Consider the following 16764-nt stretch of genomic DNA (forward strand, 5'->3'; position numbering starts at 1 on the left):
CCGAGAGAAACAGAGAGAAAGAGAGGAAGAGAGGAAGAGAGAGGAAGAGACAGGAAAAGAGAGGAAGAGAGAGAAAGAGAGAAAGAGGAAGAGAGAGAGAGGAAGAGAAAGAGAGAAGAGACAGGAAAAGAGAGGAAGAGAGAGAAAGAGAGAGAAAGAGGAAGAGAGGAAGAGAAAGAGAGCGGAAGAGACAGGAAAAGAGAGGAAGAGAGAGAAAGAGAGAGAAAGAGAGAGAAAGAGGAAGAGAGGAAGAGAAAGAGAGAGGAAGAGACAGGAAAAGAGAGGAAGAGAGAGAAAGAGAGAGGAAGAGAGAGAAAGAGAAAAAGAGGAAGAGAGAGAAAGAGAGAGGAAGAGAGAGAGGAAGAGAGAGAAACAGAGAGAGAAAGAGAGAGGAAGAGAAAGAGAGAGGAAGAGAGAGAAAGAGAGAAAGAGAGAGGAAGAGGAGGAAGAGAGAGGAAGAAGAGAAAGAGAGAGAAAGAGAGAAAGAGAGAGGAAGAGGAGGAAGAGAGAGGAAGAAGAGAAAGAGAGAGAAAGAGAGAGGAAGAGAGGAAGAAGAGGAAGAGAGAGGAAGAGAGAAAGAGAGAGGAAGAAGAAGAAGAGGAAGAAGAGGAAGAGAGAGAAAGAGAGAGGAAGAGAGGAAGAGAGAGAAAGAGAGAGGAAGAGAGGAAGAGGAGGATGAGGAGGATGAAGAACAACGACTCACCCTGACAGTTGAGGCCGTAGAAACCGGAGCACAGGCGTCACAGTGGTCGCCACGGAAACCCGGCTTACAGACGCAGGTTCGAGTCCGGGGGTCGGGCCGGCACGAGTTGTCCACCGTCCCTGCGGCGCTGCACTCACAGTCTGCAGGGGGGGGGGGGGGGGGTTTCCATGGAAACGGCAATGAATGAGTGCATTGAAAAGTGATTAAACACCCCCCCCCCCAGGAGCTAAACACCAACAAGCCTTCAAAATAAAAGCATTTCCAGGTGAATCTGGCCTCCGATTGGCTGAAGCACCACAGTGTGGTTGTGTCCCCCCCCCGGACCAGCAGGGGGCGGCGGGTCTGACAGGCCGGAGCCGATGTGGTTCCACAGCAACTCGTCACATTCCAGAAACTTCTTCACCAAAACTCCCGGATCCACGAGAAACTCCGACTTAATCTGGGAGGTTCTGCTCAGCGCCGCTTTGTTTAGGCTAAACTCCGCTTTTTCTTCTTACCAGGAACTTTAACAACGTTTTTGTCATTTAAAAAGCAGAAACGACACAAAAAAGAAAAGAAAAGAAAAGGGGCTAAGGGTGAGGTGGGGTGGAGGTGGAGGTGAGGTGGTGGAGGTGAGGTGAGGTGGAGGTGAGGTGGAGGTGAGGTGAGGTGGAGGTGAGGTGAGGTGAGGTGAGGTCAGGTGAGGTGAGGTGAGGTGTGGTGAAGTGAGGTGAGGTGAGGTGGAGCTGGAGGTGAGGTGAGGGTGTGGTGAGGTGAGGTGGAGGTGAGGTGAGGTGAAGTGAGGATAAATGAGGTGAGGTGAGGTGGAGGTGGAGGTGAGGTGAGGTGGTGGAGGTGAGGTGAGGTGGAGGTGAGGTGAGGTGAGGTGAGGTGTGGTGAAGTGAGGTGAGGTGGAGGTGAGGTGAGGTGAGGGTGTGGTGAGGTGAGGTGGAGGTGAGGTGAGGTGAGGTGAAGTGAGGATAAATGAGGTGAGGTGAGGTGGAGGTGAGGTGAGGGTGAGGTGTGGTGAAGTGAGGATAAATAAGGTGAGGTGAGGTCAGGTGAGGTCAGGTGAGGTGAGGTGAGGTGAGGTGAGGTGAGGTGTGGTGAAGTGAGGATAAATGAGGTGAGGTGAGGTGAGGTGAGGTGAGGTGAGGTGGAGGTGGAGGTGAGGGTGGAGGTGAGGTGAGGTGAGTGTGAGGTGAGGTCAGGTGAGGTGTGGTGTGAAGTGAGGTGAGGTGAGGTGGAGCTGGAGGTGAGGTGAGGGTGTGGTGAGGTGAGGTGAGGTGAGGTGAGGTGGAGCTGGAGGTGAGGTGAGGGTGTGGTGAGGTGAGGTGGAGGTGAGGTGAGGTGAGGTGAAGTGAGGATAAATGAGGTGAGGTGAGGTGGAGGTGAGGTGAGGTGAGGTGTGGTGAAGTGAGGATAAATAAGGTGAGGTGAGGTCAGGTGAGGTCAGGTGAGGTGAGGTGAGGTGAGGTGAGGTGAGGTGTGGTGAAGTGAGGATAAAATGAGGTGAGGTGAGGTGAGGTGAGGTGAGGTGGAGGTGGAGGTGAGGTGAGGTGAGGTGAGGTGGAGGTGGAGGTGGAGGTGGAGGTGGAGGTGAGGTGAGGTGAGGTGAGGTGAGGTGAGGTGAGGTGAGGTGAGGTGAGGTGAGGTGGAGGTGAGGTGGAGGTGAGGTGAGGTGAGGTGAGGTGAGGATAAATAAGGTGAGGTGAGGTGAGGTGAGGAACTCACTGATGATCTCCCCGGCCGGCTTGGCCTCTCCGTTGGTGGACGGGAATGAGGGGACGGCTGTAAGACCAGAAGAAGAGTTAGTCCTGACTCCTCCCCCTCCTCCAGACTCCTCCCCTCAAGACTCCTCCCACTCCTCCAGACTCCTCCTCCTCCTCCTCCAGACTCCTCCCCCTCCAGACCTCTCCCCCCCTCCTCCAGGACCCCTCCCCCTCTTCCAGAGTCCTCCTCCCCCTCCCCCCGCTCCTCCTCCTCCAGACTCCTCCCACTCCTCCAGTCTCCTCCTCCAGACTCCTCCCACTCCTCAAGTCTCCTCCTCCTCCTCCTCCAGACTCACCGTAACACTCGGGGAAGTTGACGTAGCCGTTGGCACACGAGTCGCAGTTTTCTCCGGTGAAGTTCGGCCGGCAGAAGCATCGACCAGTTAAATCCTCACAAGTTCCGTCAGTGAAGTCTGACTGACAGTCACAGGCTGTGGAGCGGATTAGAGAGATTATAGAGCATCTTCCTCCTCTAATCCAGGTTATAGAGCATCTTCCTCCTCTAATCCAGGTTATAGAGCATCTTCCTCCTCTAATCCAGGTTATAGAGCATCTTCCTCCTCTAACACCAGATTATAGAGCATCTTCCTCCTCCAATCCAGATTATAGAGCATCTTCCTCCTCTAATCCAGGTTATAGAGCATCTTCCTCCTCTAACACCAGATTATAGAGCATCTTCCTCCTCCAATCAGGTTATAGAGCATCTTCCTCCTCTAACACCAGGTTATAGAGCATCTTCCTCCTCTGACACCAGATGATAGAGCATCTTCCTCATCTAACATCAGATTATAGAGCATCTTCCTCCTCTAACATCAGATTATAGAGCATCTTCCTCCTCTAACATCAGATTATAGAGCATCTTCCTCCTCTAACACCAGGTTATAGAGCATCTTCCTCCTCTGACACCAGATGATAGAGCATCTTCCTCCTCTGACACCAGATGATAGAGCATCTTCCTCCTCCAACACCAGATTATAGAGCATCTTCCTCCTCTAACACCAGGTTATAGAGCATCCACCGAGTCTTTTATTTTGAAGGAACTCACGTGAGCAGGCCAGCGGGGAGTCGATGGACTGGTCATGTGACCTGTAGTAGGTGGGGATGCAGCGCTCACAGTTCACTCCGGTGGTGTGATGCTGTGGAGGGATTGGGGGGGGGGGGGGTAGAGAGGGGGGGGGGGGTAGAGAGGGGGGGGGGGGGGGGGGGGTCATGTTGACGTTACCGCAGCAGCGAGCGACAGGGAACCGGCCCGCTGGCTCCGGAACGTTCCGCCTCACCTGACAGTTGAGGCAGACTCCGCCCCCCCGGTGGTGACCGTGGGCGTCCAGGCTGCCCGCGCCGCGCGTCCACCTCGGGGTCGTAGTAACAGTCGAAGGAGTGGCGGGTGGCAGTTTACACGCTGCACACACACACACACACACACACACACACACACCACACACACCACACACACACACACACACACACACACACACACCACACACACACACACACACACACACACACAGGTTTAAAGTGTTAATCCCACCTCTAATCACACGTTTAAATAATAAAAGCTGTACGACTTGAGGAAAATAATCCAGAGGGATTAAACCTCTGCTTCAAACAGTGACTCATCAGATCACGGCTCCCCCTGGTGGAGCGTGACTCCTCCACTCCTCCTCCTCCTCCACTCCTCCTCCTCCTCTTATCTGCCCCTCAGCGCCCGGGAGGCGCCGGCTGAATAAACCAGCGCTCCCTTATCCGCGGCAGCCTGATTAGCGCCGGCGGGTTTTTAATAAAGACGCTTTCCAGAACTAGAAGTATCAGGCCCGACCTCCAGTGACCTCCAGTGACCTCCAGTGACCTCCAGTGACCTCTAGTGACCTCCAGTGGCGGTAAATATATCCTCGCTGCGATAAGACGGAGGAACTCAGACGACTACGTCATTTCGACTCTGAGAACCTCTGAGAACCTCTGAGAACGTCTGAGAACGTCTGAGAACCTCTGAGAACGTCTGAGAACGCCTGAGAACCTCTGAGAACCTCTGAGAACGTCTGAGAACCTCTGAGAACGTCTGAGAACGCTCTGAGAACCTCTGAGAACCTCTGAGAACCTCTGAGAACGTCTGAGAACGTCTGAGAACGTCTGAGAACGCCTGAGAACCTCTGAGAACTTCTGAGAACGTCTGAGAACGCCTGAGAACGCCCTGAGAACCTCTGAGAACCTCTGAGAACCTCTGAGAACGTCTGAGAACGCCTGAGAACGTCTGAGAACGCACCTGAGAACCTCTGAGAACCTCTGAGAATGTCTGAGAACCTCTGAGAACTTCTGAGAACGTCTGAGAACGTCTGAGAACGTCTGAGAACCTCTGAGAATGTCTGAGAACCTCTGAGAACTTCTGAGAACGTCTGAGAACCTCTGAGAACGTCTGAGAACGTCTGAGAACGCCTGAGAACCTCTGAGAACCTCTGAGAACCTCTGAGAACGTCTGAGAACGTCTGAGAACGTCTTGAGAACGCTCCTGAGAACCTCTGAGAACCTCTGAGAATGTCTGAGAACCTCTGAGAACTTCTGAGAACGTCTGAGAACGCCTGAGAACCTCTGAGAACCTCTGAGAACGCTGAGAACCTCTGAGAACATCTGAGAAACATCTGAGAACCTCTGAGAAACTTCTGAGAATGTCTGAGAACCTCTGAGAACCTCTGAGAACGTCTGAGAACCTCTGAGAACTTCTGAGAACCTCTGAGAACCTCTGAGAACATCTGAGAACCTCTGAGAACCTCTGAGAACCTCTGAGAACGTCTGAGAACGTCTGAGAACGTCTGAGAACCTCTGAGAACCTCTGAGAACGTCTGAGAACGTCTGAGAACCTCTGAGAACCTCTGAGAACGTCTGAGAACGTCTGAGAACGTCTGAGAACATCTGAGAACCTCTGAGAACCTCTGAGAACGTCTGAGAACGTCTGAGAACGTCTGAGAACGTCTGAGATCCTCTGAGAACATCTGAGAACGTCTGTAGTACTTCCTCTCGTGGCGCCATGTGCCAGAGCAGAGCTGCCTGATTGTGGGAGGAGTCAAAGGGGGAGGAGCCTACCTTGATTGTGATTGGCTGAACCCCCGATGACATCACATAGGGTCCCGATTGGCTGCTTGGAGCAACCACACTTTTTAAAAGAGAGAGAGAGAGGACTCACGTTCACACTCATTGGCGCTGTAGGTCGTGGCCGGTTTCCACCGGTAACTGGTTGTATCCGGGGCACACTGGTCACCATGACACGCCGCAGGTGTTGTGCTGACAGTCGCACTGCAGCCTGTTGGACCAAGGACAGTTTCAGGAATTCACGTCGTCACACTAAAAGTCAAGAGAGTCTTTTATCGGCGGGTGTTTGTGGAGAAACGTCGTGTGAACTCTGCGGAGAAGTTCACATTCCTGCTCTCCGACCGGAGAAAACAAAAGAGTGAAAAGGACAGAAGGGAGGTGGAAATAGAGCCTGAGCAACAATGAAAGAGTTAATCTTTCTGCTCCACCGACGGAGGCTAATCGGATTAGTCTGTAAACCTGGGGCCTGTGGAGTGTGGCCAAAACACAGCAGGGGGGGGGGGTAACCTCTTTATGCTATTCTCTCCTCTCAGGGCTCTGGGGGGGCGGGGGGGAGGGAGGGGGGAGGAGGGGGGAGGGGGGGGGGGGGGGGGGCGACAGAATCCACAGGAAACATTCTGCTACAGACCTTTTATAGGGTTAAACCACCTGAACCCAAACAACCACAACGATGGGCCATAGACCTATAGAACTAGAAGCTACTGACGCTAGGCAGTAGAAGCTACTGACGCTAGCAGCAGGGCCATAGAGCTATAGAACTAGAAGCTACTGACGCTAGCAGTAGAAGCTACTGACGCTAGCAGCAGGGCCATAGACCTATAGAACTAGAAGCTACTGACGCTAGCAGTAGAAGCTACTGACGCTAGCAGCAGGGCCATAGACCTATAGAACTAGAAGCTACTGACAGCTAGCAGCCTGGAGGAGCAGGGCCATAGACCTATAGAACTAGAAGCTACTGAACGCTAGCAGTAGAAGCTACTGACGCCTAGCAGCAGGGCCATAGAGCTATAGAACTAGAAGCTACTGACGCTAGCAGTAGAAGCTACTGACGCTAGCAGCAGGGCCATAGACCTATAGAACTAGAAGCTACTGACGCTAGCAGTAGAAGCTACTGACGCTAGCAGCAGGGCCATAGACCTATAGAACTAGAAGCTACTGACGCTAGCAGCTGGAGGAGCAGGGCCATAGACCTATAGAACTAGGAAGCTACTGACGCTAGCAGTAGAAGCTACTGACGCTAGCAGCAGGGCCATAGACCTATAGAAACTAGAAGCTACTGACGCTAGCAGTAGAAGCTACTGACGCTAGCAGCAGGGCCATAGAACCTATAGAACTAGAAGCTACTGACGCTAGCAGTAGAAGCTACTGATGCTAGCAGCTGGAGGAGCAGGGCCATAGACCTATAGAACTAGAAGCTACTGACGCTAGCAGTAGAAGCTACTGACGCTAGCAGCAGGGCCATAGACTATAGAACTAGAATCAACTGACGCTAGCAGTAGAAGCTACTGACGCTAGCAGCAGGGCCATAGACCTATAGAACTAGAAGCTACTGACGCTAGCAGTAGAAGCTACTGACGCTAGCAGCAGGGCCATAGACCTATAGAACTAGAAGCTACTGACGCTAGCAGTAGAAGCTACTGATGCTAGCAGCTGGAGGAGCAGGGCCATAGACCTACAGAACTAGAGTTACTGACATTAGCAGCAGGAGCATAGACCTACAGAACTAGAAGCTACTGACGCTAGCAGCTGGAGGAGCAGGGCCATAGACCTACAGAACTAGAGTTACTGACATTAGCAGCAGGAGCATAGACCTATAGAACTAGAAGCTACTGACGCCAGCAGTAGCCTATAGAACTACTTTTTCTGCATGTTTGGTGTGTTTGTTGAGTCACAGCACCCCCAGAGGCCTGGCAGGTGAACTGCAGCCCTGAAGCCAAAACTGTTAAAGAAAAAAAACAAAACAAACGATAACGTGACTTCTGTTCCAGCTCGCCCCCCCCCCCACCCAGATCATCGCCCCCCCCACAGCGTGTTTGACTCATTCCTCCCTGGAAATCGGCTCCATTCAAGCGTCTCCAGGAACAATGGAGGGTTTCCATCACTTCCTGGTTCGTGTCGCCGGCGGACCTGCAGCTTCCTGCCTCACCTACATTAAACTTGTTATCGCCAAGAAAGAGAACTTCACGCTTCGGCAACACGTGAAACTAGAGCTACGCTCGGTAGAACGCGGACCTCGGCCAACGCCACCGTGGTTGGTCACCATGGAAACCAACGGATCACCAGGTCATTGGATCCACCGCTTCCCATCCACCGTCCGTCACCGTGGTCGTTTGAGTCGCTTCGTGTTTTCACCGTTTGACACATTTTACTATTTTCCCGTGTGACCCCCCCCAACCTCCACCCTGACCTTTGACCCCCGACCGATAACCAGGGCGATGACGTCACTGCATCATGTGACACGTCAGGAGAGAGGGAATTGAGAGCTGAACATTTTGGTGCTGGTTTGACGTCGGTGGGATGAAAACTGACCGTGTTATGATGAAGAAACGGTTGTTTTTTAACCTTTACGTGACCTTGCAATTCAAGGACATGCACATCTGGAGCGCCTGACGTACTACAGGCGCTCCAGATGATTTTATGTCTCTCAGATGTTGTCTTGGACCCGTTCAGACGCATCAAAACACTTGTTATTCTGGAAACGTTTTCAAAAATCATGTTTGTTGACTCGCCAACGGCAGAAAACAATATATATTAAAATCACCAATGTGGTGAAAATAAACAGATAAAACTCAGCGAGTTTCCACGTAGAAATTCTCACGAACCAAAATCCCAGTGAACGACGATCCAACAAATAAGAACTGAATAAAAAACTTTTTAAAAAGTTTTCACGTTGGGCCACTAGTGGGTGCTGTTGTACTAAAAACAGACACTAAACTAAACTGAAACCACAGAAGAAGAATTACTGATTTTTGCAGCGTTTCCATCGACTCCTGAACGTTTTCAGAAAGTTGAGTTTTCGCCCCGTCTCCATGGAGACGGAGGCTCCTGACGCCAAAACACAACCAAAGTCCCCCGTCGTCCCCTGAACTCTGGAACCTCCGTGCTGCTGAAGAACCACAGCAGCAGGTGGAGAACGTCCAGGTTCTCCTGCTGCACCGGACTGACTTCCTGTCCCCCCCCCTCCGCTGGAACGTCTCCAATCACACCGTCCTCGTCTCACCCAGCTTTAATCTCTCGTGATCTTTGGCAGGGCGCCAGGAGACGTCTGATGATCAGTGGAGTCGACATCCTGAACGAGGGAACGCCCCCCCCCCCACCCCCCTCCCCCACCCCCCCGGGGGGGGTTACAGGAATGAAGCACGCTCATCGTATGGAAATTAATTGGCCCCGATATTAAATCTAAATCTGCTGCACTGGGACTGGATGCTGGAATTCCACCGCAGGTGTTTCTACTGGAGGTGTGGAGAGGAAAACGTGAGGAAAAAACTCCTGGGGGGGTTTGAGAACATGATATTCAGTTACTTATGTGTTTTATTGTTTTATGTGATTCAACATCTGGGCGTAAGGACCGGGCTGCACCTCTGTCGGAGTTCATTCTTTAGGAGTTCGTTCACGATGCAGGAAAGCCAGTAAATTCTCATGTCGTGTCGCTTTAAGAAGACTTGTGTGAGAATCTATAGGTCACCTGAACCAGGAACATCTGGTTCACCTGAACCAGATGTTCCTGGCCTGTCGTCCACATGAGGCGGTTTCAGAAGCGTGAAAACTGTTTCGTTTTTTTTTCAACACGGGTCCAAGAGTGGGGAAATTCTAAAACCCCGGCAAAGTTGATCATCTGTGGTAAAAAAGATGATGTAATCCCCCCCCCACCTCCCTCCCCCCACCGCGATCCGTGATGTCATCAAATAACCACAACAATCAAGGACGACGAGCTAGAAGCTACTGACGCTAGCAGGAGGAGCGGGGCCACAGACCTATAGAACTAGAAGCTACTGATGCTAGCAGCAGGAGGAGCGGGGTCATAGACCTATAGAACTAGAAGCTACTGATGCTAGCAGTAGGAGGAGCAGGGCCATAGACCTATAGAACTAGAAGCTACTGACGCTAGCAGTAGGAGGAGCAGGGCCATAGACGTATAGAACTAGAAGCTACGGATGCTAGCAGCAGGAGGAGCAGGACCATAGACGTATAGAACTAGAAGCTACTGATGCTAGCAGCAGGAGGAGCGGGGCCATAGACGTATAGAACTAGAAGCTACTGACGCTAGCAGCAGGAGGAGCGGGGCCATAGACGTATAGAACTAGAAGCTACTGATGCTAGCAGCAGGAGGAGCGGGACCATAGACATATAGAACTAGAAGCTACTAGGAGCGGGGCCATAGAAACGCGGTGGAGGGATTTCTGCAGCTCCATCAGGTTTTATGAGTGCGTTGAGTGTTTGAGCTCGTTGTGACAGAACCTGTGGAAACATGCAGCGCCATGAGATTCCTCTCATCCGTCAGCTCCCATCATTCCCAGTGACACCGGAACGTTCCCTCCATCCCACCTCGGGGGGGGGGGGGGGGGGGGGGGGGGGGGGGTTTCATCACGTCCCGCTCTTCCCCGCGGCATTCCATTCCACACCAGAGCATTCCCATCCACACGATCCCAATCCCATCGCTGGGAATTCCAATCCAGCCCGGAACATTCCATCTCGGAGGGTTCTTCCATCCCATAATGATCCGTTCAGTCCCACAGCATTCCATTCCACACCAGAGCATTCCTTCCCTTCGCTGGGAATTACAGTCCATCACAACGCATTCCGTTCTCATCCGCTCCCGCCAGAATCCAGATTATAGAGCATCTTCCTCCTCTAACACCAGATTATAGAGCATCTTCCTCCTCTGACACCAGATTATAGAGCATCTTCCTCCTCTGACATCAGATTATAGAGCATCTTCCTCCTCTGACACCAGATTATAGAGCATCTTCCTCCTCTAACACCAGATTATAGAGCATCTTCCTCCTCTAACATCAGATTATAGAGCATCTTCCTCCTCTAACACCAGATTATAGAGCATCTTCCTCCTCTAACACCAGATTATAGAGCATCTTCCTCCTCTAACACCAGATTATAGAGCATCTTCCTCCTCTAACACCAGATTATAGAGCATCTTCCTCCTCTAACACCAGATTATAGAGCATCTTCCTCCTCTAACACCAGATTATAGAGCATCTTCCTCCTCTAACACCAGATTATAGAGCATCTTCCTCCTCTGACATCAGATTATAGAGCATCTTCCTCCTCTAACACCAGATTATAGAGCATCTTCCTCCTCTAACACCAGATTATAGAGCATCTTCCTCCTCTAACACCAGATTATAGAGCATCTTCCTCCTCTAACACCAGATTATAGAGCATCTTCCTCCTCTAACACCAGATTATAGAGCATATTCCTCCTCTAACACCAGATTATAGAGCATCTTCCTCTAACACCAGATTATAGAGCATCTTCCTCTAACACCAGATTATAGAGCATCTTCCTCCTCTAACACCAGATTATAGAGCATCTTCCTCTAACACCAGATTATAGAGCATCTTCCTCCTCTAACACCAGATTATAGAGCATCTTCCTCCTCTAACACCAGATTATAGAGCATCTTCCTCTAACACCAGATTATAGAGCATCTTCCTCCTCTAACACCAGATTATAGAGCATCTTCCTCCTCTAACACCAGATTATAGAGCATCTTCCTCCTCTGACATCAGATTATAGAGCATCTTCCTCCTCTGACACCAGATTATAGAGCATCTTCATCCTCTAACACCAGATTATAGAGCATCTTCCTCCTCTAACACCAGATTATAGAGCACCTTCCTCCTCTAACACCAGATTATGGAGCATCTTCCTCCTCTAACACCAGATTATAGAGCATCTTCCTCCTCCAACACCAGATTATAGAGCATCTTCATCCTCTAACACCAGATTATAGAGCATCTTCCTCCTCTAACACCAGATTATGGAGCATCTTCCTCCTCTAACATCAGATTATAGAGCATCTTCCTCCTCTAACACCAGATTATAGAGCATCTTCATCCTCTAACACCAGATTATAGAGCATCTTCCTCTAACACCAGATTATAGAGCATCTTCCTCCTCTAACACCAGATTATAGAGCATCTTCCTCCTCTAACACCAGATTATGGAGCATCCCTCCATCCCTCGTTCAGTTTGTTCTGTTCGGCTCCATTTGGATTCACTTTGCTGCTTCACCTTCGGTTCAGGATCACGACCAACATCTGCTCTATCCATCAGAGCGGTGTGTGTGTGTGTGTGTGTGTGTGTGTGTGTGTGTGTGTGTGTGTGTGTGTGTGTTGGGACGGATCCAGAAAACAGACTTTTCCCATCAGCGTTGGAATAAAAAGTAAAGAAAAGGAGGAAGGAACTGCAGTTAAAGTTTGTAAAAACTCCTTGAAGCCGACGAGAAGAAAACTTCTTCCAACTGAACGACGTGTATTTCAGTTCTATATAGATATGTATGAAGTATATGTATGTATGGTGTATATATATATATTTATACAGCTGCATTATGTCATTCTGAGGGTATAGTTTACAGTCAGACACGATCCAGACACACTTTGTTTGAAGCTGCTGCAGATTGATGAGGGAGCCGGAAAAAAAGAACATTCAATAAAAAGATCACGTGGAAATCAAAAAGTGTCTCGGAGAGAATCTGACTGTTTGTCTTTGCTGAAGATTAACGAGACGTTTCAGCGGTGGAAGAACGATTAACGTGGAAAATAAAGTAAATGAAGTGACGTGAAGCTTTTTCAAACTGTTTGTTTCACTAATGGAGCCACGAAGCGTCGCAGGAGAACCGGAGATGTTCAGACTGACGAGGAAATAATCCCTCCTGACGTCAGCCGGCTGACCACGTCACTAGTTCCCTGTGTCGTCATGGAAACGCACCACAAGGACTTGGCCCTCATGGAAACACGGTGAATCGGTGTCATTCTGACCGCCGCCGTCATGGAAACACTTCTCGTGTTGTCACCTTCTTTCGTCACGACAACCTTCATGTTGTAGCGCTCAGTCGTCATGGAAACGTGACGGTCTCTCAGTCGTCACGGAAACGTGACGGTCACTCAGTCGTCATGGAAACGTGGCGGTCACTCAGTCGTCATGGAAACGTGACGGCCTCTCACTCGTCATGGAAACGTGACGGTCACTCAGTCGTCATGGAAACGTGACGGTCACTCAGTCGTCATGGAAACGTGACGGTCACTCAGTCGTCATGGAAACGTGGCGGTCACTCAGTCGTCATGGAATTGTGAAGGTCTCTCAGTCGTCATGGAAACGTGACGGTCACTCAGTCGTCATGGAAACGTGACGGTCACTCAGTCGTCATGGAAACGTGGCGGTCACTCAGTCGTCATGGAAACGTGACGGTCACTCAGTCGTCATGGAATTGTGAAGGTCTCTCAGTCGTCATGGAAACGTGACGATCTTTATGTTGTCATGCTCAGTCGTCATGGAATCCTTCCGGCTGTTGCGGGTAACTAAGTACAACTAACCAGCTCCACTAGTTTGAAGGCTGGAAAAAAATCATCCCTCCTTCCTCTCCCTCTGTCATCCCTCCTTCCTCTCCCTCATCCCTCCTTCCTCTCCCTCTGTCATCCCTCCTTCCTCTCCCTCATCCCTCCTTCCTCCTCCCTCATCCCTCCTTCCTCCTCCCTCATTCACCCACAACATGAAAGACGAGAACATCAGACCTCCTCCGTCTCTTTAGTGTCACTGAACCGACGATCAGTCGGGAAACTCAAACCTGAGTACGTGTGTGGACACGCAGCAGGTGTGTGTGTGTGTGTAGATATATAGTGCAGTGCCTCACACACGGTGGATTTAACGAGGTAATGATGTCTTATTGTGAAAACCACAGCCTGCAGCTGAACACGGCAGGAAGGAGCTGCGCTGGTCTGAAGATCCTGGCTGAGCCGCCGTCTGTAATCACAAGGCTGAAGGACAGGAAGTGGCGACGCCAGGCTAGAGCTACACTCGGTAGAGCGTAGACTTTCACCAACGCCAGCTAGAGCTACACTCGGTAGAGCAAAGACTTTCACCAACGCCAGCTAGAGCTACACTCGGTAGAGCACCAGCTAGAGCTACACTCGGTAGAGCGTAGACTTTCACCAACGTCAGCTAGAGCTACACTCGGTAGAGCGCCAGCTAGAGCTACACTCGGTAGAGCGTAGACTTTCACCAACGCCAGCTAGAGCTACACTCGGTAGAGCACCAGCTAGAGCTACACTCGGTAGAGCGAAGACTTTCACCAACATCAGCGAGAGCTACACTCGGTAGAGCACCAGCTAGAGCTACACTCGGTAGAGCGTAGACTTTCACCAACGCCAGCTAGAGCTACACTCGGTAGAGCGTAGACTTTCACCAACGTCAGCTAGAGCTACACTCGGTAGAGCGTAGACTTTCACCAACGTCAGCTAGAGCTACACTCGGTAGAGCACCAGCTAGAGCTACACTCGGTAGAGCGTAGACTTTCACCAACGTCAGCTAGAGCTACACTCGGTAGAGCGTAGACTTTCACCAACATCAGCGAGAGCTACACTCGGTAGAGCGCCAGCTAGAGCTACACTCGGTAGAGCGTAGACTTTCACCAACGTCAGCTAGAGCTACACTCGGTAGAGCACCAGCTAGAGCTACACTTGGTAGAGCGTAGACTTTCACCAACGCCAGCTAGAGCTACACTCGGTAGAGCGCAGACTTTCACCAACGCCAGCTAGAGCTACACTCGGTAGAGCGTAGACTTTCACCAACGTCAGCTAGAGCTACACTCGGTAGAGCAAAGACTTTCACCAACGCCAGCTAGAGCTACACTCGGTAGAGCCCAAACTTCACCAATGCCAACATGAAAAACGTGAGCGACGTTAGCATTGGCCACACACAGGGATTAGCATTAGCCCTGGAATGTCCGCGGTTGCAGACGCGCCGTCTGATTGGTCAGATCCCGGTGGACACGCCCCCTTCCTCCCCCCTCCCCCCTTCCTCCCCCCTCCCCCCTCCTCCCCCCCTCCCCCCTCCCGGGGTCACACAGCAGCAGGAGGCGGTTCCTCACGTCGGCTTCAGATTCTAACGACGACCTCAACACTTGCCCAACGGCTCGTGCGGAGGCGTTTTGTTTACTTTTTTTTTCCTCTTTATATTTTTAGTAAATGTCAGGCTTCTCCCTCTCTTTTCATCCTCCCATCCTCGCATGTCGGGACAAATGATGGCGTCCAATCTGCATCGCAGGTATGCGGGTGGAGGTCACCCTGAGGAGGCGCTGCGGGCGGGGAATCCTGCAACACACTCCCAGTGTGTGTGTGTGTGTGTGTGTGTGTGTGTGTGTGTGTGTGTGTGTGTCCATACACGTAACCTACTTGTAGGGGTCGTTGGGGTCGTGGGCGTTGCAGGCCTCGGCGTGTCCGTTACACACACAGCGTCCTCCGATGCTGATGTCCTTGATGCTGTAGTAATACTGTTCAAACAACAAACGTTTCAACACTTTCAACAACCAGCCGAGTTCATTCAAGTCCTCAAAACTGTTTTTTCCACCCCGAGGGGGCTTGTCACGGCTCGTGTGAGGAAAGAGAAACCGAAGCCGTCGCACAACCGCCGAGGCGCTATCCGACCCAACAAGTGTGATATTCGTATATTTCTCATTTGGAGTTTTGTGACGAGGAACAATCTCAGACTGGGTCAAACAGACCGGGGGAGAACGAGAAGAGGAGTTTGGCTGTTGAACTCGCAGGCCACGCCCCCTCACGACAGGCCACGCCCCCTCGCGGCGGGTCACGCCCCCTCACATTTCCGTGAAGCAGCGTTTTAACTTTTCAACCGCCCGGCTTGCTTCGGTAATTAAAAGAGAAAGTTTGCGTCGGAGCCGCCGTGTCGGTCGGGTTGAGACTGCAGGATCCACGCGATGCCTTCGGGGGCATCGCGTAAATCCGCCCTCTGACATGTTAACGAGCCGCGTTTCTGCCTCGACATACTTCGGCACGCCTCAAAAGTTTTTTTTACGCTGAAAGTTAAAAACCAAAACATCAAAGCAGGAGCAGAAACATTCATGTTGCGATCGTATACGACCATTAATGTTTGTTTTTTGAACTACAACCTGTTTCAGAGGTTAATTGTATATTTTGAACGCCGTCCTGTTCAAAATGTGAAACGTATATTTGTATGCACTGTACAAAAGTATCTTCATTTATATGTGCATAAGGAAGTAGGTGATCTAGAGCTGGATGTTCTACATAAAAGTCTCAAAATAAAGAAAAGCAGAAGTAGAAACTCGAGGGTGTTGCTATAAGAGAGAGGAGCGGTGAGGCTGCAGCGGCTCTCACCCTGCGTGTGACGGTAGGGTCGCGCAGCGCCTTGCCCATGAGGTGGCCCAGCAGCGTGTTGGTCCTCAGGAAGCGCAGCTTGATGTTGGTGGCCTTGGTGAAGTCCCGGAGCACCGGCGAGTACGAGAAGTTCATGGCCCCCGGCCGCCCGTTGACCAGCGACACCACCACCTGGACAGCAAGGCAAGTCAGCACAAGGAGCGGCGGCGGCGGCGCGGCGGCAGGGCGGCAGGGCGGGACGGCGGGGTGGCCGGCGGTTAGGGACCGACCCCCCCCCCCCAGCCGCTCCGCCCACAAACGCTCCACCGGTAAAGAATTCATCCAATCAGAACGCAGGAACACATTATTCATTATTGTTAATGTCGTATAGGAGAAGAGCAGCAATACTGAGAGAACCTGTAGGGGGCGGTGGAGAGGAGGAGGAGGAGAAGGAGGAGGAGATGGAGGAGAAGAGGAAGGAGGAGAAGAAGGAGGAGAAGGAGAAGAAGGAGAAGATGAAGGAGAAGAGGAAGGAGAGAAGAAGGAGGAGAAGGAGAAGAAGGAGAAGATGAAGGAGAAGAGGAAGGAGGAGAAGGAGAAGAAGGAGAAGATGAAGGAGAAGGAGAAGAAGGAGAAGATGAAGGAGAAGAGGAAGGAGGAGAAGAAGGAGGAGAAGGAGAAGAAGGAGAAGATGAAGGAGAAGAGGAAGGAGGAGAAGGAGAAGAGGAGAAGATGAAGGAGAAGAGGAAGGAGGAGAAGAAGGAGAAGGACAAGAAGAAGAAGGAGGAGGAGAAGAAGGAGAAGAAGAAGGAGAAGGACAAGAAGAAGAAGAAGGAGGAGAAGAAGGAGAAGGACAAGAAGAAGAAGGAGGAGGAGATG

General features: G+C 51.2%; 1 protein-coding gene and 1 long non-coding RNA gene across 2 annotated transcripts; both read right to left on the minus strand.

Moving 5' to 3' along the window:
- Window positions 1–2750: 2750 nt before the first annotated feature.
- On the minus strand, window positions 2751–3838 carry LOC308148233. The gene is made up of 3 exons (XR_013937186.1): window positions 3732–3838; window positions 3500–3590; window positions 2751–2885 (listed from the first exon to the last, which is right to left on the minus strand). It is a non-coding gene; the product is annotated as an uncharacterized lncRNA (long non-coding RNA).
- Window positions 3839–5629: 1791 nt separating this feature from the next.
- Window positions 5630–16077, minus strand: LOC308148232 (laminin subunit alpha-5-like; the record flags this gene model as incomplete). The annotated part of the gene is made up of 3 exons (XM_080521677.1): window positions 5630–5746; window positions 14947–15044; window positions 15907–16077. Coding segments are annotated over 3 exons (315 nt in total), but the record flags the coding sequence as incomplete, so codon positions are not given.
- Between the last annotated feature and the right edge of the window lie 687 nt (window positions 16078–16764).

This window comes from Blennius ocellaris (assembly GCF_963422515.1).
Source record: "Blennius ocellaris genome assembly, contig: SCAFFOLD_417, whole genome shotgun sequence".
Classification (NCBI taxonomy): Eukaryota; Metazoa; Chordata; class Actinopteri; order Blenniiformes; family Blenniidae; genus Blennius; species Blennius ocellaris.